Source organism: Cygnus olor, chromosome 3, assembly GCF_009769625.2.
Source record: "Cygnus olor isolate bCygOlo1 chromosome 3, bCygOlo1.pri.v2, whole genome shotgun sequence".
Lineage (NCBI taxonomy): Eukaryota > Metazoa > Chordata > Aves > Anseriformes > Anatidae > Cygnus > Cygnus olor.
The window spans coordinates 87,792,348-87,814,778 of record NC_049171.1 but is presented as its reverse complement, the minus strand read 5'-3'; the positions used below and the strand labels follow the sequence as shown (position 1 = coordinate 87,814,778).

Here is a 22,431-nt window from a genome sequence, read left to right as displayed (position 1 = left end):
CACTCCAGACCTAAGTGCAGAAACTAACAGAAATCCAAAGAAGCACTGATGGCTGGGGATCCAGCAGCAGGTGAAAAATGCTCTTTCCTGCTCACCGTCGATAAAAGGGGAAGTGATGTCCTGCTCACATGAATAGCCTGTTTACCACCCACAAATCCCTAGTAAAACACCACCACAATTCACTGAAATAGTGAGGCCAGCACCATATTTGGTGCTGGGCATAAACAAACCTGTAGAACTGGTGATGGGTGGGTTGAGCCCCAACTCTTCTGCTACTGCTGAGAGAGGAGTCAGGATAAGTGACAAATGAGTGTCATGTGAAGGGTGAATTCTCCCTGTCACAGGACTTGTTAATGAAATCGCTATTATTCAAGCAATGACAAGGGGATGAAAACTGGTTTTGAGGGTCTCCTCTGTTTTCCTTTGTTGTTTATAAACAAGATTGTATTCAATGACCTAAGGATAAAGTAGATTAATATACTGTAATTTGCATAATAACATGCAGTTATGCTTTTTTAAAAGCATATTTCAAAATAAAAATGTTCCTGGAAAATCAGTGCATAAAATGTGGGTAGAATGACAGCACAGGCTTCCTCAGTTAAGTAAAAGAAATATAATGAGAGTTGTCATATAGAAATCTCTGTAGTAAATAACTTGAATTAGTTCATTACTAGTTTAATTAGATATAAGCTTACATAAATGTAGATTCGCCTGAAATGGCATGGCTTTAAACATGCAAGATGTTTACAATGACTAATTGTAAACTAGTAGGAATGATAGAAAATAAAATAGCATAGGTAGAGGGCGTACTTCCAAGAATGTCCCTGCTGAAGTAAGTTTCTTTATATTAGTCTGTTTTTTATCAGACTTCCTGGATACCATTTGTGAATAAGAACACCAAAACCTAGTTTACATACTCCCAGGATTTTCTTTCTCCTTATTCTGAGCTTCTGCAGTTATAATTACTGTCAACAAACTACATTCAAATTTGTTACTCGTGTTCCTCCACATGTAAAATCCCATCAATTTTTAATCTTTGTACAAGAAACTACATGAACTCACTGAAGTGACTACTGCATTTTAACATTCACGTTTATTGAGAGAGAAGTAAATCAACTAAAAATGTTTACAAGAGGAATGTTACAAGGTAGTATTTTCCTTTATGCCAGACTTGGCCAGATAACGATAGAGGAACTATATTGAATGTGCTCCCTTACACTGTCACCTTCATACTGCCTATTATAACAGACGTGTGAAAATTCTAATAAGAATCTTATCAAATAAATTTTTACTCTGAATGCTGCAATGCAAGAACAGAAATTGACCTAAAAAGCTGAATGTGATACTGAAGGCACTTCAGAAGCTTCCTCTGGAAAGAAAGTTAAGATCTGCAACACTGGATGGAAAAACAAAACAGCAACCTACTTCAAACTTATCTGCATAAGCAAAAATATGCAGCCATTAAGCTGGGTTCTCAGCTATCATGAATTAATGTGATCACTGACTTTTTTAGAATTAATCTGTTTACAGCCTCTGTTGATCAGTCTTTTATCTTTCAACTATTATTACAAAGGGATGTTTCAGAAACTAACAGTTGGGAATGGGGTCTTAAGCACTGCAGTTCATCCAGACAAGGAAACCAAATTATTGCCAAAATAAACAAGCTTTGTGGTGTTATTCCTGTCTGGATCAGGCATGTTCAGAAAAAGAAAAAAAGAGTCTCTCAAAGAAAATCAAGTTAGCCACAAAGAACAGTCCTGAAGTTCACCATTTCCCAAACCAATCTTTTCTGTACATAAATGTTATTTTCAGCATGTAAAAATATTATCTTACATTTGCACTACTAAAATAATTAAAAAAAACACTTAGGGATATATGCAGAATTATGACATAGCTCAGGAATGATACCCCATTCACATACTATTAATATGCCCCCCTCACACAAAATAATATTAATGCTAAGCTAATTAGCAGGGTCTTTTCATTGGTTTATTGCTAACTACACATGACATTTCAAGATTGTCAACATTAAAGATGTAAGCAAACGTTAGATTCAAAGGATATACCTGACTATTAGGGAATTCTTGAGAAAGAATGAATCACACTCAGTAAGGACAACTGTCTTTACTTCCCTCTAATCCAGCTGCAACCACATTCCTTCCTGTTAGGAAGACCAAAGCAGCAGGCTGCCTCCAAAATACCCCAGAATCTTTGAGGGTTGAATTCAAAGCACTGTTCTTAGCTTCAGTCTAGTCTTGTGAAGTTGATAGAGCTGTGAGTCGCTAATAACAAATAGTAGTTGCTTAAGACGCCTGGACAGGCATGATTTTAGATTTTAAAATATGCTGCCAAGGATCCTAGGGAATTGCTCTTGCTCTGGAAGGATTTGTCTGCTCAACAGATAAAATAAACAAGCTCCCAAACAGCCTTCTCTTTCTGTCATTCTCTCTACTCCATGAAATGCCACATTGCACATACTTAAAAAAAAAAAAAAAAAAAAAAAAAAAAAAAAAAAAGACATTGCAGTAAGGAAGCTCAATAGCTGCCATGATGCCTTTGGCTAGAGATTTTAAAATTGCTGAGTGTTTACATTGGTGCAGAAAAACCTTACTGATACACTATGTCGCTGTTGCAGACATGACAATTTTCAGGCTGCAGTTATACCATTCTACAAAATAAACTTTCTACATTCTTTCACAGACAAACCTCCATTTTCCTTGCACTGAAAACTTAGTTCCACAACCAAGAACTATAACGGTTGGATTTTTTAAATTCTACTACAGATCTACAATAATACATTTAAATTAAACAGAAAAAAATAAGAAATATTTAAATAATAAGATACATTTCTTTAAATTAATTGTACTTTCCTAGATCTTTTCAAACTCCTCCATGTACCACTATCAGCATTAAGATTTAATAAATCATGCAGTGCATTAAAGCCTAATTAGAGGAATATCTATGATGCTACTTAATGCAGCACTACTACATGGCAATTACCAAGGAAAGCAAGTGGAAGAAAATTTCACAAAATCAGATTACCTATATCTTCAGGCATTTTATGCATTTCTATCTCCCAACAGCAAACTCTCCATTTAAAATCCATTCTCTCAGTTGGGAAGTACAGGCTCAGCTTCTGGGATGATCGTTATCTCCATGAGTAATTGAGCTTTCTGTGAGCTGCTGAAAGGCTGTCTAACAATTAGCATCACTTAGTGGTTGTGTCAACTCACTGTAAACAAGGTGCAGTATGTGTAACAAATTAGGTATACACTAGAAGTTTCTATATATGAAAAAAGGGAAGGGATGCTGTCGTTACTGGAAATGAAAAGCATTGAGATTCTATCCAAGGATAAAGTCAGAGTCCATTAGGTGTTGCCTTAGTTCTTTCTACTATTTTATGGGATTGCTTATTGACATGAACAATCTCATGAATTCCAGAGAGACTGCTCCCACGGAGCATGCTTGGCTCAGCTGTCTTACGAGCTCTCTAACAATGACCCCCAAACCATCCACATGAAGGACAGTCACCTTCCATGGAGCTCCCCACTCTGGAAGGCAGTGTGGCTCTGAGAGAGTGAGGGAAGTAACCTGCACATCAGACTGCAGGACTTGAATGGGGGTCCCAGTCCTCAGAAAGGGCCTTACACCTAGAAATTAAGTAATATTAGATGCATGAGGCCAAGGCATGAAGCCAGTTAAGGAACTGGCAGAAGCCAGTTAAGGAACAGAAAACGAAAGTAAGTCTTGGGTGTTTACTAACGGAGCTGTGTGTCTAAATCCCCACTGTTAACAACAAATTCTCCCAGAGTAGTCAATACAGTCAATGTACCCAAGAGAGCTGCTCAACTGACCAATTTTAAGTGGCTTTATCAGAGCGAGCTGAACAAATTTCTAAACCTCCACAGATGGTAATGAAAGTTTCAGCATGCACCTCACATGTGGATGCTGATGTTTAGGCTTTCTCAGTCTATAAGCTGAGTCCCACTGTGTGTCCATTTTTCATTATAAAAGCGTAACAGTAGTGGACTATCAGTCGTTCTTCAATGGAGACTACATTGTCACGTATCAGGAGATCCTGCCACTGAAAACTGAGGAGGGAGTTGTAGATCATGAAGGACAAGGTAGCAAAACATTTTAGAGAAATAAACATGTGTTGAGTGAGCATCATGATCATGAAGAAACCTAAAACTAACACACAATATAATTTCGCTGTACTACTGACAGGTCTTCCACAGTTTTAAACCAAGTACTATGAAAAACTCATGCAGAAAAGCTGGATGTTAGTGACTTGGTGAAGATATATACACAAAGCAAACCAAGAGGCAACAGATATGCACCCAGGTGTTCCAACCATCTCTCGATGTGGGTCCAAAAGTTGACTCTCTCATAGGACCTGTATCACCTCCAAGATCATCGGATGAGGAGCCTGCTACCCTGAGGCATGTCAAATGCCATCATGGGCCTGTGTGTAGGTGACTGAAATGAACACCATCTGACCAACAGCTCCCCACAATGCTATTACAGCGTGGAAGAAATAGGATGGATGGAAAATAGTATTAGATTATTCAAATGCTATCAGAAAAATTAAAGGCATGCTCTGTCATGGAAAATGGCCTAAAGTTCTGGTTACCAAACATAAAAAGGGTATAGCAAAAATGGTAGTTGAGAAATAATTGACAGGAGGATTCTGGCTCACTAACATCCATGATGCTCACAGTCACTCTTTGCTAAATCTGCTTCCAATATTTTCAACATCTGAGATGACTCAGACGCTATTTTTGGAGGGAAGTGGATAGAGTGTTAAGGGATGACTTACTCCTATCCTGATTACATTTGTAGAATCTATTCATTTTATTAGCGCTGATGCTGATACGTTGAATATGACAAAGACATGCCTAGAATCTGGGTACTAAGGAAAAAACATGAGTTGCTGTTTATTGGGAATTAATGCATTGCAAATGGCCAGTATCAGACCTTCGATAAAGACGCCAACAGATACAGACAAGGTACTTTAGTCATTTCTTCAGATTTCTACAATATGCTGGTATGAATTTTCCTTTTTGTTCAAGACATGCAACTGAACTAAAATCTCTAGTGAGGCCAGGCTTGAAAACATAGCAAGTTAGCAACATGGTTTAAAACCATCATTCTTAAAACTTTCCTGCAGAATACAAATGTGTATATATATATTGCAAAATGGTATGCTGCAGTATAAATATTTCACAGGTATCATTTTGAGCAGTCCAGAATAAATTACCATTGTCAAAGAGAATACTGAAATCAGCGTACCCTGTGTCTGATGAAAACTAATGGTTCCTATGTTCCCCGTACTTTTAAGGCTCTTGCTAGTCTGTAGAGCGTATGTGTGCCTGAGCATGCATAATATAACGTGTATTAGTTAATCTTAATACATCTGTTTTCAATAAACTGAGAAAGATTTCAACAGGACAGATATCTAACAGGCATCTTCATTGCTACAGGATCCTACCAGCATGCACTCTTCCCTTCTGGTGCCAGCTGAGCAGCCGTAGCCACCTTGAAGCACTACAAGATTAATGAGTTACTGGACCATAATGGCACTAAGCTGTTAGTGCTTCTGCACTGGTACAACCTGTTGATGTCACTGAATGGATCCTCTGCTCTGATAATAGAATATTAGGCTGTTTCTAAAAGATGTACTGGACTCTTGGAGTAAAAAAAAAACAGTAACAGACAGTAGCGCAAGGCAGAGAAAAGAGATACTCTTAGACATCAAGCTACTTGGATACTATCAGACAGAATGGAAAAATGTCCTGAGAAACATTTAAACTATGTGGCCACACCTCTGTTATGCAACGGCTCTGAAGACCACAGAAGTAGTAGAGCTGACACTAGCCAGGGATGTCAGCTTCATTACAATTTCTGGCAACCGAGCAATAGATATGTAAGCTGAGATCCATCCCATTTAACCTGTGCCTTTTTGAGCCAACTAAGTCAGGAGTGTTTATACCTGAGATTTCCCACTCTTGCCTGTGAAGAGAAGCTCAACCAGAAGGCTATTCGGGTCACCAGTGGGACAATCTGCCATACAGGTATGTCCTGACCCAGGAACCTCCACATGGCTTGGTGAGTGGGGTGAACCCCCAGCCTTAGATCCAAAGGTCTAGGAGCACTGATCTACTGCACCCCACACCACAAGACAGCTTTAAGTTTCAAAGAGAAAAAAGAAAAGCCACAAAAAATGCAGTCATTAAAAAACAAATATATTTCTAATGTCAGCAGACTGCTCTCCAATTACCGTAACATTACCATAGTGCTCATTTTTGTGTGAAAAAGTTTATAAGAAGAAAAAAGTAGGAATAGGCTCTTTCAAGTGGATACCCATTAACATAAAATAATAGCTCATAATCCAGACCTTCCTGGACTAGTTAAAAAAACATAAGCTATCTAAGATTTTCTGGCACTGTCTACATCACAAAAAATTGGAAAGTTTTCTAGGGAGTTGACATTGAGGAGGTGACACAATATGAGAATATTGGGAAGGATATTATTCAGAGCTTGAGTAATAAATTAGGTCATAGGAGACCAGTGAAAAGCAAGAGACTCAAATCCTGGAGTTCCGAAGGAGAAAAGGAGCATAGGCAGTGCTAATGAGTAGGAAGGCTGAAAGTTACTCTGCAGAGAAAGTAGCTGGACTAAAACCCATACACCTTCAATGCTTATCATTGTGGTTCTTTTAACGACATGTAAGAGTTGTATAAATTACTGCACAAGCTGCACAATCCTAAATACAGTCAGCACTGACTGGTCACTTACAGTCCCAAGGAATGAAATGTGCACCTCAATCTCCTGAGCTGTATGCAGCCCCCTCACAAAGCTTCATGCCACAGTACTATAAGGGTCCAGAGTGCACTAAAATGCCTGCAAGTACAAAAAATCCCTCTGCCCCAACTGCCACAACAGGCATTCTTGGACCTAAGTATCTTCTAATTATATAGAAAAACGGTGTTTCAGCACCTACATATATAACATCCAACATAACAGGCTGAATTTAATATAATCACCAATAAGTAAAACAGACACGATGGACACATACTGACTGCAGGAGACTAACACTAGAGCTATGTTATGGAGCTGGTCTCATTTGGTTCCTTGCACCAGTGGTTTCCAGATTGGGGTGCACACACCCCACACAGTATAGAATACCATGCATGGAGGTGCTGGAAAAAATGTTCTTTTTCCCTACCATTAATAAAGATGAAATAAACACTGTTTTTAAAATCTTATCACTTTCTTAATTTCCATTTTTGTGTGCTTTATAATGCACATAATATATTAGTGCAGTAGCACAGGCATATAAATTATAAATAAACAAATGTATATCGGGGAAGCATGCTCAACTGTTTTGATGGCACACGCCTATCAGAAAAAAAAAACACAAAGTTTGGAGGCCACTGCCCTACTCAATCTATAGACAGAGATAATCCCTCTCAGGGAGGAGTTGGAGAACCTAAATTCCTGAATTATGAAATGAAAAGTTGCTGCACATTTCCCTGAACTTGAAGTATCTGAATAATGTCAAATACAAAATTTAACTTCATAGCTCAGCTTATCATCTTTAAGTTAAACTAAAATATAATCATCGTGACACATTAACAAAATATTTGGCCAAATAAGATACAGATGAGAATGCTCTCTGTGACTGGGCTTCTTAGAGCTCAAACCCCTTCCTGTGTGAGAAGCAAACACCCATTTTCCTTCTATTCATTGACCTGACCTTAAGACTTTGTAAGAGGTTTACTTAAAACAAGTTGAAAATTCCCATGGACTTCAATTTAATTCACATTTTTATATGCCTGCCTGAAAGTTCCCAGTTCCCTTTTCACAGTTCAGATTTTTTTAGACAGAGACCAATCTCAAGGAATTTAAACGTGTGCGCAGTGAAGATGTATTTCATGTTCCCAAAGAAAGATCCAGAACTCTCTGCACGTTTGTGCTACAAACCAGGCCTCTCAGTTGCAGAGTGCTACTCAAACCTAAGAGCTAATTATAGGTAGCAATGGGTAGGTGAAAGTTATACTACGCTGAGCAGAGACAGGGGAATTATCTGGAGGAGAACAAACACAAAAAAGATGGTGGAGAGAGGCTGAACTGGGAAGGACTGTGATCACTAAAGAGCAGTGATAACTGCTTGTTTCCTTCTGATTGTGTCATATCCAAAAGGACACATTAAATACAAACCCACTTGATTAAAAACAAAAAAAACATCCACAATACATGGCACATTTTTACCAGGAGAGAAGTCTGTCAGACTCTTCTGTGCTTGCATAATTCACAGGGAACTTACTTCTTTTTTTATGCCAGTTGGCATATACTTGATCTTCAGTGAGGTATGTGCAAAGACATTTGGTTTAGCAATAACAAAATTATAGCTGTACAAGGTAGTGTGTTTATTTGGATATGCAACAATGTAATCATTCAAATAAATGCACTCTTAGTTCTCTTTTTACAGTACTTCAAGTCAGATGTACATAAACTAATCCCTATAAATTAAAACCATATACAGTAAAATAAAGCATTATGCGTTTTAACTTTGTGTTCTGTTTTGCTTTAACTTTGAGGGAAACATACTCCATGTGTTTTTGAATGGCTGCAGGTGTGGATTTTGTACCATTTCCATTTGTGGTTTTTCCTATGACTGCACATCCAAAAAACTGTGTTCTCTATAATATACAGTTTGGTGAGTGCTTTGAAAGCAGATGGCCTTGTGCTTCACAGTGATGGCCTGAAGTCCTTAAGGTGAGCAAGGGAGTGGAAATGGGTTGCTAACAGGCTTGTCTAAGTTCAACCTCATTAGGATCATCTGGCTGAACAATATATTTTCTTTAAATTAGCATCTGGCTTCTGTTAGAATCAGAGGGGAAGATGTCAAATTTGAGTAATTAGTTTAAGATTATGAAGAAAGAGCTCACAGATGCTGTTAACTGTATGGTAGATATCAGAGCTATTTGTTGATGACAAGTACTGATAAATATATGGGGGAAAGAAAGCATTCCTTCTGAGCAGATGTGGTTATCAACAACAACAAAGCCCTTAAGATAGCATTTCTCTTTGTAATTTGAGTGTAGGTGGCCAAAAATTGCCTTAAAACCCACTGACCAAACTGCAGTGGTACATTTGCATTACAGACTAGAACTTGAGTCCACTAGCAGTTCAGATTCGGAAAGCCTACACTACACTACCTGGATTGTAAGTAAATGAATTCATTCTCTTGTCTGCTCAAGTTTACATTATAGAACAAATAGAGGTTGGAAAAATGAATACCTGTTAAATTGATGCTCGTAAGTGGTTCCTCCCAGAATCAACTTGCAGATGTTTTGCTTTGGCTCTGCAAACTGGGAAATACCTTTTTTTATAGCATCTTTTATAAGGCAGAGGATGTAAACAATTCATGAAATAGTTCCACCATTATCTGTCTTTCTATTTTACCTACTTGGTCCAGTGTCTGAGGATAAATACTTGGCTTTCATTTTGCTACAGCTGTTACAATGCTGCTGCATGAATAAATATTCCAAGCATGGCAATCATTTATACAGATTATATTTCAAATTACCAGCTAAAGCGGTGAATAAAAACTCTAATGTCTTGATCCTGAAAGAGAATGTGAGAGCAGCTCTGACAGGCTGACCAACTTGCTCGATTACTGTTGCAGAGAATTTAAAAGCTAATCTTTAAACCAAGTTATCCAAGAATTCTGAACTTTTCAAGTGTCTGCCAGTGTCTGTTAAAAGAAAAAAAATATTTCATCTGGCAGCAAAAAGAGCATAAAACAATAAAGCCTGACAGTCCAGAAATGATAATTATTGCAGGAACAGTAGAAACAAAGCTTTTACCAAAAAAGGCTACAAGGTAGCCGCTCTACAGAGAGTAACAAGACAAACTGATAATGCAGGGGGAATAGCTAAGTTCTTACATCATAACTACTTCAGAAAAGCATGATATTATGGCAAGCTCAAGTACAATAACCAAGGAAATTTCAAAGTAACACTTCACTCTTCCCCACAGAGAATACAATACCAAAACCAGATTGTGAATTATTGAACTGTTCTTGAGCTAAGCACCTATTCCAGAGATAACCTCCTCATCAATTACGATATCTGATGGAATGTAATCAAGTACAAAACCAAAGCATTTAAAAAAAAAATCAATTCTCCATAGCTATGTTACTAAAAGGAATTCAAAAAACCTTGCATGACATTTGTTGTCAATTATTTTAAATCCGCCGTTTGAGAAGCTACATCTACATCTGCTAAGTCTCAGCTGAAGCCACTGGGATAGTGATTTGCTAGGGGACAAGCTGCATAGATCAGACATGGGTCATCAGCCCAAGGTGACACCATTCACTGAATAGTAAATACCACTTCATAACAGAAAAGAAAGCATCTCTTCTAACATGTTGCCATTTTAGCACCTCTAAACCCAATATAATAGGACAGTAAGATAACAAACGTGAAACTACAATAGGTAGAAAACTGAACAGTGAACACCTCGCAAGCTGCCAGAAGAGACTGTAAATTCTCTCAAATCAATGCAAATGCTTCTACAAGCCATTGATCTTTCAATCTGCCTTTCCCGGCACACAAACCTTTACATGTCATCATTTTTTCCCTCCAATATTATTTACAATAAATGTTTTTAATGCCAATCAATATTGATGAATCTTCCTCGAACGTCATAGCCTTACAGTACCTGTTAAATGTAGTAGGCTCGTATGTAACACACTGAGCAGAGAAACAACTTTATTACACAACAAATGGCAACAAGAAAAAGTACAGTTTGCATCCTGTTTTTTTAGCAATGAAACCTGGTTACACCAACACTGAGTTCAAAATCAATTCCCTTAAAAAAAAGGTAAATTCCAGACATTCCATTCTTGGATCTCCTGTCATATACAAACTACAGCTGATAATTTGTTGGCGTACTTACAGATCACCACCTGTTTTAACCAACACTACGAGGTTTCCGTCATTTTTTATAAGACCGAAAGTGCTTGAATAAGGAGTTGCACAGTAACTTCTAAAGTATCGATGGAAATTAATGATCATAAATTCAGAAATTCAATCAACTTTTCATAAAACAATAACCACTTTACCTTTTTAAAGTTCTGAGTAATTATGCTCCCTAGAGTGTTTCCTAGATAGGAAATCCTCTTAGAATAATAATTATATAGTGACTTTCTTTTACTAAACTACCTTCAAATAACTTATTGTTTTAAAATATATTGGGCAAATTTTCTTTCATTACTTTCAATGGTAGACCAAATAAAATTTGAGTAAAATGTTTATGCTTCTTCTTGGAAGTTTCTGTCTGTACATAATTGGAAACTTCTGGACAACCTCAACCATTCAAAAACATTTGTACAGATTGAACACAGTAGAACAGGAAAAATCTTTGATATACAATTCCAGTAGGGAAAGTGACAAAATTTGAGAAGCAATATCATTCTAGCATTATTGCAATAGGGCACAGGATATGCAGATCACTGTGATCCATGCTGAGAGTTCTAAAATTTATGATTGAAGTGTCTCCAAAATACAAAGGACCAGACACATTTTCATCTTGACAATTATAAAGGGACAAAAAGGGATCAGAAGAAGAGAGGAAGGGAATGCTAAAAGGAGAGAGAGAGACTTGAAGGGTGACCTACAGGGGTTGGGGGGAGAGCACTAATGCTATCGCCACCTCTGCCACAAAGTTCTTATCTTTCTACATCTATGGTCTTGGGGGAAAAAAAAATCTTGAACTCTTCTTGGTCTGCACCTGCAGAGTGCTGTTATTTCCCTCTTTGAGGCAAATACTGCCAAGTGCTCAGACATGAAATTTCTGCAGAAATATACGCACTTCCACGGAATAATATGTAATTCTTTTTTAACTTCCCATTCATAACAACTTAAATGAACTGCTTTAAATGAGAGACAGAGCTGCAAATGAACAGTGAATAAAAACCTAAGTATTAAATGACTGCTTCCCTTACTAAGTTCTGTCATTCCTATGCAATGAAAGAGGTAAGGATACTGTGGAAAAAAAAATAGTGTAAACCTATAATTAAATACATATGCACAATACGGCAAAAATTAAAGCGTATGAAGAACATTAGCTTGGGCATTTCCTAATTTCTTACTGCTTCATTTCACAGTTACAAATTAGTCACTGTCCTCCCACTCCCTACAGAGAGAAAATTCATTTCAAAAATAGGGTATTTTGGAATGTGGAATCATTCTGAGGAGAAACAGGACACGTCACTGAGTAACTTCAACAGTGAATGAGACAGGAAGCTCATGTGTTATTCTATATGCATCCTTTCCTATGCACATATACTGACCCTGTTTTACAAGCCTCCGTAGATATATCGGAACTGAAATACCATACAACCTTCACATGCACCAATCCAATAGAGTAACGAGGATCATCTATTCAGCAGAAGTTTCCAGTCAGATTAAATGCTTTCATTCTCCAAGCCAATGAAATATGGGAGGTTGGTTAGTTTAACTGTGCAACATAGCCCATTCACAAAATGAAACTATAAAAGAAAAAACTGTTTCACTGAAGCATACTGGCAATCAAGGAGATCCTTCCTTTTTAAATACCAAGTTTTCATCACCTTCAATTGAAATGCTAGAGCTCTTTATGAAAACAGGCAAAATCTCAACTACCTGAAAAGCTACATTTTCCCCAATCTGTTTCTTCTTGTGGGTTTTTATTTTTAATGGTTTATCCATATCTAGTAAAATTTTCAGGAAACAGGATTAGTTCCTTGCCTGGCTTCACTGGTACCACGTTTCAGCTGAAATGACCAACTGAACAAGTCTTAAGAATCTGAAACAACCCATGGAAAAACTTCAGGAGCTTTAGTGCAGGCAATGCAGCTTGTTTTCTTCAAAAATAAAAAATGTTTTTGAAGTTCAGTAGAAAGTTTAAAAGCTAAACATGAATTTTTACTCTGTTCACTATTAGAAATAATGAATTTTAAGAACCAAGCAAAATGACGGCTAACTGCAATCTGTCATCAGAGAATCTGAATTAAATCTTTTGTGCTAGAGAGCTGCTCCTGGTAAGGAAATGCATTTTGACCTAACAACAATCTAACTATCTAAAGCTGTTTCCTAATTTCCCATTCAAAGGAGATGTCTATTATTAGTAATAGGAGTTAGTTTTCCAAATAGGGCATGTGAACTTAACTTTTCTGAGTTTAGGAAGAAGAAATACTTTAAAAGAACTACCGAAACCGTGCTGCTCACTGCTTTAAGTATGCATTTTCTGACACAACCTTCTGTTTTCATGGTTGCACTTTTAAAATGTCAAAAGCTCAGAAGAAGAATTTCCATTCATTTTGGATAAACAGTAAGTAAACAAGTTTAGAACTGGGTCTTGAAAGAAAAAGCACAAGCAAAGCATAACACAGATGTTAAAAATATAATAAAAATAAATTATCTCATAAGACCCAAATTACTTCTGCTTTAGGTATCACAAGATATCTTGATCAGGACAAGTCCGAGCTAATGAGATACTAGTTAAAAGAAAGGACAAGAAAGGACATAAAAATAATTTCAATAATTGACATTTTAAACCCTGATTCAAAAGCTCCTGAAAATCTGTGACCAATGACAGAACTCGACCTAGAGGAGTGGGATCTCTCCTCTCCCAATATTAAGAAGTTCAGTTCACTCAGCATTTTTAACTGGAGAGCTTTGGAGTCACAGTTCAGATCTCTTTCTTATTCCTTTTCTATTAAAATCATGATACTCAGAGATACGGTAAATACTTCTAGTCTTTTAAAGGCTACATGGAAGATAGATAGGTACAGACAGATTAAAAATGCCACTAGATGTGTAGTGACTTGTTTTGATACATTTTTAAACATAATGCTCCCTTAACTTTCCATCAAACACTATTATGAACTGCTTTTGTTGAATACTTCTAGCAGGCTATTGTACACAGTGAATCACAACCTGCATGGCCCAAGGCCAGGAAGGAAGGTGTGGAACGTGCCTTTACAGGTCGATTTCCACTCTCCAAGTTTGTATTTGAGGGAAGGTCGTGTTACAACACAGATTTACATAGCAGAAAAATTACATGACCGCCCGTTCTCAACATTTCATAATTTCAGTAAAAAATTAGGTCATATGAAGTGTGGGGAAGGAAGAAAAGAAGGGGGAAATAACCCTATCTATCCTTTCACAGAAGTCTGAAAAATTAAACCAAAAACTTACTTAACTGGGGTTCTTGCCAAAACACTGGTTAAAAAAATAAAACAACTGTTTTAACAGTAAACACAAGTTTAAAATATTTAATTTACCATTCCTTTCTAAAAAAACTTTTCTTTTTTAATGCACCAAAACAACCATAAATAAAATGTGCTCTATTGCTCTTTTGAAAAGTTTTTTTTATTATTTCTACTCCAAAGCATTTATATATTACAAATATGGATGTTATCAAGGAATGTGTTATTCATTTCAGGAGCTTTCATCCCCAGTCTAGTCTAGTAGGAGTCTTAAGAAAGGGAACTGCTCTTTGTATCGTCTGTCTGGATGAAAAGAATAATAATTTGGAATAGCTTTTTTCCCCCTCAGAGCCTGAAATATAGTGCACTTTAAAAAGGGCAGTATTGGCCAGCATCAGCACTGCCTGACATTATGTTTATACTAGAAGGAGACTAAAATTACAGTGTTCATATCTGGCATTCTTTGAGTACATATTGGCAAAATAATTAATTTTTAAAGTTATTTTCTCTAAAGATATTTTACAATATTTTCATGATTACAATAAAATTATTTTCACAAGCAATTAAGAATAAAGTAAGTATGCATCCATATATCTGAATTTCATTTAGCTTACCAGACTAATATTTGCACACCAATTCCTATGAACATCATAAATTGTACAGTTAAAATATGCTAATCCATTAACTCAGCTTTCAGGGTTTGTTTTAGTACAGTCAAACAGTTACAGGGTTTAGACTGGCATACTGTTGGTACTGTTTATTGAGCAAACAGACTAAACACTAACAGAAAAATTACTAGCTTCAATAATTGGACTTAATATTAGCCCAATTTTTAAAAATGGCAAATATGAAATCTGACTTATTCTCAGCAGTAAAGAAGAAAATTATACCCTTTTTAATTTTTTCTAAAAAGGACTGCAATCTTAAGGAACTCTTGAACAATTTTTTGAAGACATTCACTGTGTTAGCTAAGTTTTCATGTACATTTGATACCTATTCAACAAATAAGAGGAGGAAACGCAGAACTTTTTGTGGAATCTGACATTTCCTCTATTTAGCAACACAACCTCTGAGGGACTGATTTTACCAAAAGCTTCAGCTTAGCAAATTGTAGCCCTGCAGCTGAAAACTCAAATGAAAAATAAGTGGTTTTTTTTTTTTTTTTTTTTTTTTTTTCTGTAACACAAAAGGAACTTTTGGGATAATTTCAAAAGGATACCAGAAAGCTTGTCTAAGATACAATGGTTCCTTCTCAGCACAGCCCTCCAAACAAAGAGCAGCAGATGCACAACTGGTATTAATAACAAAATATCCCCTCCCTCTGTTAGTCAAGAGAGGACAGCTAAGGACAAATACAGTTTCAGGGTACTTACCTACTCGGAAGTTAGTGGCTGTCAGAGTGTCAGCAGCATGGCCATTCTCACTGATGAGGGTGGTGGTATTTCCCTTCTCACAGTTGTTCTGACAGTTGCCCTTGGTGCAAGTCACTTTGCAGATGCTGGGTGTAAAGACCACCTTGATGCGACCAGTATGATTTCCCACTGTCAGCGGAGGCAAAGAAAAAAAGAAAAATAAACAGAACACTTTGGTATCCATTGATTTCCTTCAAAAAGTTTTGAAAAAAAAAAAGGCGGGGGGGGAGAAAAAGGCGACAGGTCTCCAGGAGGAGGGCAGTCTGCAGTGCTCTCTCTCATAGATCTCCAGTGGTGTCTCTGAAACAGGAGTAGGAAGCTTAGCAAACAGAGCTCCGGGATACGCTCCAAAACCACATTTAAAGTCAAGTCACTGGAGTGGGATTAGTAATCACAATGCTGCACTTTATTCACAGTCAGACAAAGAGCAATACCAAGGGCATGACAGCTTAAATAGCCAACCCTGACAGGCAGATGTAATGTAAAGAGCCTGGCTGTGCACCTAGGGGTGAATAAACTCTTGTGTCCTCCTGCATACTTTTCCTGTTTCTGCACTTATTAAGTCACTATTTGTAGCTCGACCCCTGGAAATGTTTTAGGCATGCGGCATGTCTGAAAACATCTGTCTCAAATCTCCTGGCACCCCAGCCCGAAGTGGTCAAACCTTGTGACGCAGCTGCCTGGACCCATTTTTTCACAGTTTTTTGGAACCGTTTTTCCACACGGATTTACATATTATAGACTGAGCTTTGCTGTCAGCCTTTGTTTAAGTAATAAGTAGCTCAGACAGAGAAAGGGGTGAGGAAATATCAATAGCTGAAAATACTAGTTCTGAGCTCAAAGTTGAAAAAAGCTATATATATATATATATATATTTTAATGTACTTCCTTACAGTCATTTAAAAAACTTCAATGTAAAGAAGACTGAGCAAGCACTAATTTTCAATTAAGCTCATTAGAAGAAATACTTCTTGTTATAGAATTTGATTTAAAACCAGATGTATTTAATCCTAACAGACATCTAACAACTGAAGCCAAAAAAGATTAAAACTACTAATCAGTAAAATTAGGGGGAAAGAACAGATGGTAGTTGCAAGTATTTAAAAAGAAAACATTTTGCCCTCTGCACACTTACTAATAACTTTAGCAAGTTCTTGTAAATATATTACAGCATCTCTGTGAAAACTATCCATAAATACTTTCATAACAAACCTAAAAGTCCCAAGAAATGACGCACAGAAAGAGAAGAATCTCCTTCCTCCTCCTGTCATAGAAATAAAAAAGTTGCTGGAGAGCCGCCATCCAACCTAGCTACAGAATACCCTCCAGACATTTTTTTTTTAAATCTCAAGAAATGCAGATGAACTTCCCACTTCAAAAGAATATGAAGCCTCTTATTTCTAGCTCTTCATAAACAAATTAAAACAATTGTGCCAACTGTTTTGTCTACAGTAAAGGCATCACTCTATTTGAACAGTAGCTGTATGACAGATGCTCCCACCTTATTCTCCCTAACAATACTTTGAAGCAGCACAACACAGAAACACACAGAAATAAATACTTCAATTAAAGGCTAGTATTGTGATTTCAGTTCATTTAGAGACCTCGGAATCTTGGTTGTCAAGCATTTCTTATAAAAGTCTTACTACACGTTTCCCAATGAACAGAGATCTAGTGCCTTGTGAATTGCTGAGGCTAGAATTTCTAAGCTTTCCCTTTGTCAAACAGAGCTTCACAAGCAATACTACCACGCTTGTATGTTATTTGCATCTTTATATATATATATATATATATATATATATATACATACACGTATATATGGTATCTATGTATCTAGATATATTGCTTTCCTAGAAAAGCCCAATCCATTTTCTCTTTTATACTTCAGATGTATTAGTAACATTTTTCCTTTAGGATGTGATGTAATAAAAAAAACATGGTTAGCTGAGTCAAAAAAGTCAGTCCTGCCTACACTGCAAAAACTACTGTATTGGGGGACCCACACAAGTTTTCCAGCCTAGCTAAAAAAAAATTGGCTTTGCCAGTATACCTGGAATTATACCATGACTTAATTCTCCTTCATAATACTTTGTATTATGTTGTTGAGTCTAAAGCTGTAGGAGAATTTAGGCATGATGCTAATAAAAAAAACTCTTTAAAAAAATAATTTTCATTACATAGTTCACATTTTATCAGAAAAAATCTGTACCCTAAGTTTTTGCTAGAAGATATGCCTTAATGTGAGACTGAATGGAAATTGTAAATTTGCCTCTCACCCATTTTTCATGAACAGACGTCTGCATGTAAGTTCGGGAGTAAGAATATAGGAGCAGCAGTTGAACTGCTCCTTTGAAAACACTGGCCTGTATCTACAGAGGTAAAGAGTATCCATGAAACAGTATTTAAATGCAGGTTTTTAGGGAAGCAAGAAGTCTGAAAACCATGTGATGCAGGGCCTAGCCCCTACAAATACTTGAATCATCATCCACTGATGCCCTTGCTAGAGAACCAGTTCTCATGGATATTCTTGCTATATCAGTTACAAAGAGCCAGGTATAAGACAACTTCTTATTCTTTTGACATTAGATGTGCTTTTTTTTTTTTTTTTCAGATTTACAAAAAAAAAACAAAACTTATTTTCTTTTCCCCGCCTAGCAGGTCACTGCTTTTAACTTCCTCAATTCTTCTGAAGGCATTTAGGAAAGAATCTGAGCTGAAAGTTGATCAGTGTATGAGAAGGACTTAGGTGATCCAAGGCACAGATGCTGTCTTCATCGTTCTCTGTAGCCATACCTCAGGAGACAGGACTATCCTCACCTAGCCCAAGGCTCAGAGACCTTCACAGTGAGCATAACACATGCAGATTTCAGTCAAAAAGAGACTGCAAACCCTTCTCCTGAAAGGAAGCACTCGGCAGAAACTCTGCAAGGTTAGCATCTTGGATCCTTGAATCATCTCCTTGACCTCTGTGGGTTTTTTAAATTTATTTTTGTTTTGTTTGTTTGTATTTGTTGTGTGTGTATATGTGCATGCATATGTGTTTTATCTTCTATAAAGAGGGAAAGATTTAATCCAAATGGGAAACTATATCCTTCCATACTTCTTGGATGGTTTGGCAGCATGAACGTTGAAAGCCCATAGAAAATGCCCTTTACTGCCATAGCCTCAACCTCTTTTGCACTTGGGCTAGTTTATATAAAGAAGGACACCACAATTTTAAGGTTGCATACAGGTTATTTTCATCTTTAAACTCCAGAAGCTTTACTGATGATGCCACTGTGACATAGATGTGAACAGATCTGCAACATAGATTATCTCAAATTCAGTTCTGGAGAAAAACTATGGTGCTACAGCACCACAACATACCTGAAATCATTATTTTTATATAGAGAGAATGTATCATAAAATCTTCAAAACCAGTTTTAAACATGTGGAAATGAAACACCTCACTGTGCTCTTAAGTATAACACCAGATTTTGACAAAATACAAATGTGAGAGCAGATAAATAAATGAGCTTAATGAAAGAAAACACAAGCAGAAGATATAAACACCAAGCCAACAGAAAAACGACTGGAAAAAAAAAGGCGTAACTGGAGATAAATTCAGATTGTTGGCTTACTAAAGATGGGACAATCAGGATTACTTGTAGTAGCTAATCTTCATCCCTGAAGCAGGCAGCAAACTTGTAATGGGGGGGGGATCAGCCAACTGCACCATCACCCTGCCTCCTGGTCTAGGTTCACTCACGCCTAAGGACCCTTAGATACATCTGTCCAAGGAGATCAGTGGAAGAACGTACCCATAATTTCCAAAACCTGTGAAATTCTCTGGGCTAGACTCAAAAAGAAAGATGCCTGGATAAACTGATGAGAGTTTAGCTGAAAATTGGCACCACCTTTATATGATTTTCTTTCCATCTCTGTAAGTATGATATAATATTACAAGCATGGCAAGCTCCTGCTGAGATAAATTTATGATCTAACAACAACAACAACAACTGCAGGAGAAGTGGAAAATATAAGCAAGAGGATTTCTTCATAGAATCCCTTCCATCCCCACTGCCCATCACAACAAACTCATTTTTTTCTGCATCAGCATGAAAGGTGAATGGGTTAAGAGAGGCAGCTGGAAGGTTTTAGGTCCAGGTGGCCACAGTGGCTCATGCAACCACTCCTGGACAGAGTTATACAAGGGGAAGGTTTCCTTATGAATCTCCTGGGTGCCTTTGTTTGCAAGGCTGCTCAGTCTTCACTTCTTTCTAGAAGAATTTCTATAAACACATTTTTTTCTCAGTTTTATGGCTGCCCTCACAGCTCCAGCATTCTGCAGAGATTGAGCTAGACAGTATTCAATAGCTGTAGTGGATCTCAGAAGATTTGTGGCATGTCCCTGTTTTGAGGGAAGACAATGGGCTAGCAGCACGAGTGAAAGCAGAACTGTTATTCTGTTAAAAAGATGACTACACTGTACTGTCTCACAGGTCAAGTGGGGCAAAAAGAAGAAACTATTTTAATGTGTTGAAAAAAATATGTTATTGTGGGTATAATGTTCTTCTGCTTCATAGTGACCTAATCAAAGGGATGCATTTATTCACAATAAAGCAGTAGTTTATACTGCAGAGTCGGCTGGTGGAGCTTACACATAACTCTCCTAGAATCCTTGCAAAAAAATTTCTTCCAACTACTTTTAGTATTATGGAGGGGTTTGGTGTTTATTTGTTTTAACATACCTTCAGTTATGACAAATATCCCATGAAAAATCTCCTGAGGAAACAATTAAGTAAACTATTCCCAAAGACAACAATTTATGATGGGTTTAATCTAAGACAGTTTCGTATGTTTTCAAACAATAGCCATGATGCATGAGAACTTTGGAATGCAAATCTATCTTCTTATATCAAAGCCAGTAAGTTTTCACATGGCAAATCGATTCAGTGTTTTAAATTCTCAGATGACCAACTCCCTTACCCTCCCCTCTCTTGTTTTCTTAATTAAATGCTGACAGGATAAAAGGAAAGAAACGAGAGGAAATTACTTACTTCCTAAAACACGTGTCTACCAGTTATTTTACCACTACACCTGGTTTAGTCCTTACTACTAGATATGCTTGTTCACCCAAAAGGAAAGCTGACATAGTATAAAAATCAACCATGTAAATAAAATAGATAAGCTTTCAGAACTATCGTTGAATTGCCTTTTTATATTTATTTACTTGCAGTATGTGAGGATGTTCTTTTTTTTAACCATCACTTAATCATCAGTTTAAAACAACAAAATAAGTTTTGCAAATATCAGAACAAGTTGAAACATAGCTACCATACACCTTCGGTATTCCAAAATCCGGAAGATACCTATACTTAAAGCTCTTACTGTAACTAAGGAATAAAAAAAAAAAAAGAATAAAAAAAAGAACAAAAGAAAAAAAAAAGAGATAAAGACACTAGATCCACATACAGACTAGAGGCAAATCTTCCCTAAATTTCTGATTGCACCTTGAGAGGAATACAGCCCTTACCAGGCACAGAAAGGACCAAAAGAGACTGACAGATCCTGTAACCTTTCCTACCTCTTCTCCCTTCTTTTCACAGGCTAAAAAAACAGCACTACACAAAAACTTTGTCCAGTCTATTCTTAAAACCCTTCTATTACACAGATTTCACAGTCTCCCTAAGGAACACATTCCTGTGCTTCAGTCTCTCTTCTTACTATAAAGAATATTCGTAATACCTAACCCACATTTCCCCTGTTGCAATTCAAATGTATTATGCCCTGTCTTATCTATGGTGAACTCCGAGAAAATCTTATTCCTCTGTAAATCGATCTCTACCATACTTGAAGACTGCTACTGTGAGTCCCCCTCAGTCTCATTTTCTCCAAACCAAAACCATCTCACGTTTTTCAGTCTAACAAGCCGTATTTTGCAGTTTGCCATTGTTTCTTGCTTTGCTTTTATTTTCCCTCAGTTGGTTCTTGTCTTCCTTCAAATCAACTGTCCAAAACTAGACACGATTGCAGCTGAGCTCTGATCGATGCTGGAGAGTGAAGCAGGATTACTTAATACATCTTTACTGAAATGCTCATGTTGGTATAACTTATTTCTCTCCCCCAACAGTGCAATATTGATCCTTCATACTCAGCCCCAGCCTGCATGATAGTCAAAGGGGCACAGACATCCTGAATCCTCTTCTGACAGGTTGGAAAAGGATATCATCCCCCTGATGTTAATGTGGACCATTCCCCTACATGACATTAGCAAGGCTGAACTCAGCCTATCTAAAAACCAGTCAGAATATGAGCTTTATTCTATTTAACAGCCATGAGCACAAGCCAAAGTCTGGAAAACGCATGGATTCAAAAACGCAAGGCACAGCTGCTGGGTAACTTCATTTTCGGTTTCTATTTACAACGTCTGCCTTTACGTATGGCAGTGCATCTGTGCTCATCAGAAATGTTGTTGCATTACATTACACACTTCATACCTGATTCTCTTTTCCCAAGCATTGGCAGTAATCAGATACGGCAATGAAACTAAAAATAAGATGACCCAGCTTTATTTCATCCAAGATCCAACGCTGTCTAGGAAAGCTAACAGTACTCCTCCCGATTCTGCACAAGGTGAGGTGTACTTACACACACCTGCTCAGCCACACATTTTGAGCAAGAAACGAATATTTCAAGCTGTTTTTTTGATAGCTACACATTGATATATATATGCTATATATTACTGACATGTAATTAATTTCAGCATTCCTTCTA

The 22,431-nt window shown here is 37.1% G+C and overlaps 1 protein-coding gene across 1 annotated transcript in view; it reads right to left on the bottom strand.

Moving 5' to 3' along the window:
* Positions 1-22,431, bottom strand: part of LTBP1 (latent transforming growth factor beta binding protein 1) — a 202,148-nt gene that overhangs the window by 117,925 nt on the left and 61,792 nt on the right. The window contains 1 exon segment of the mRNA XM_040551251.1: positions 15,637-15,804. Coding sequence (XP_040407185.1) covers positions 15,637-15,804 — 168 coding nt within the window.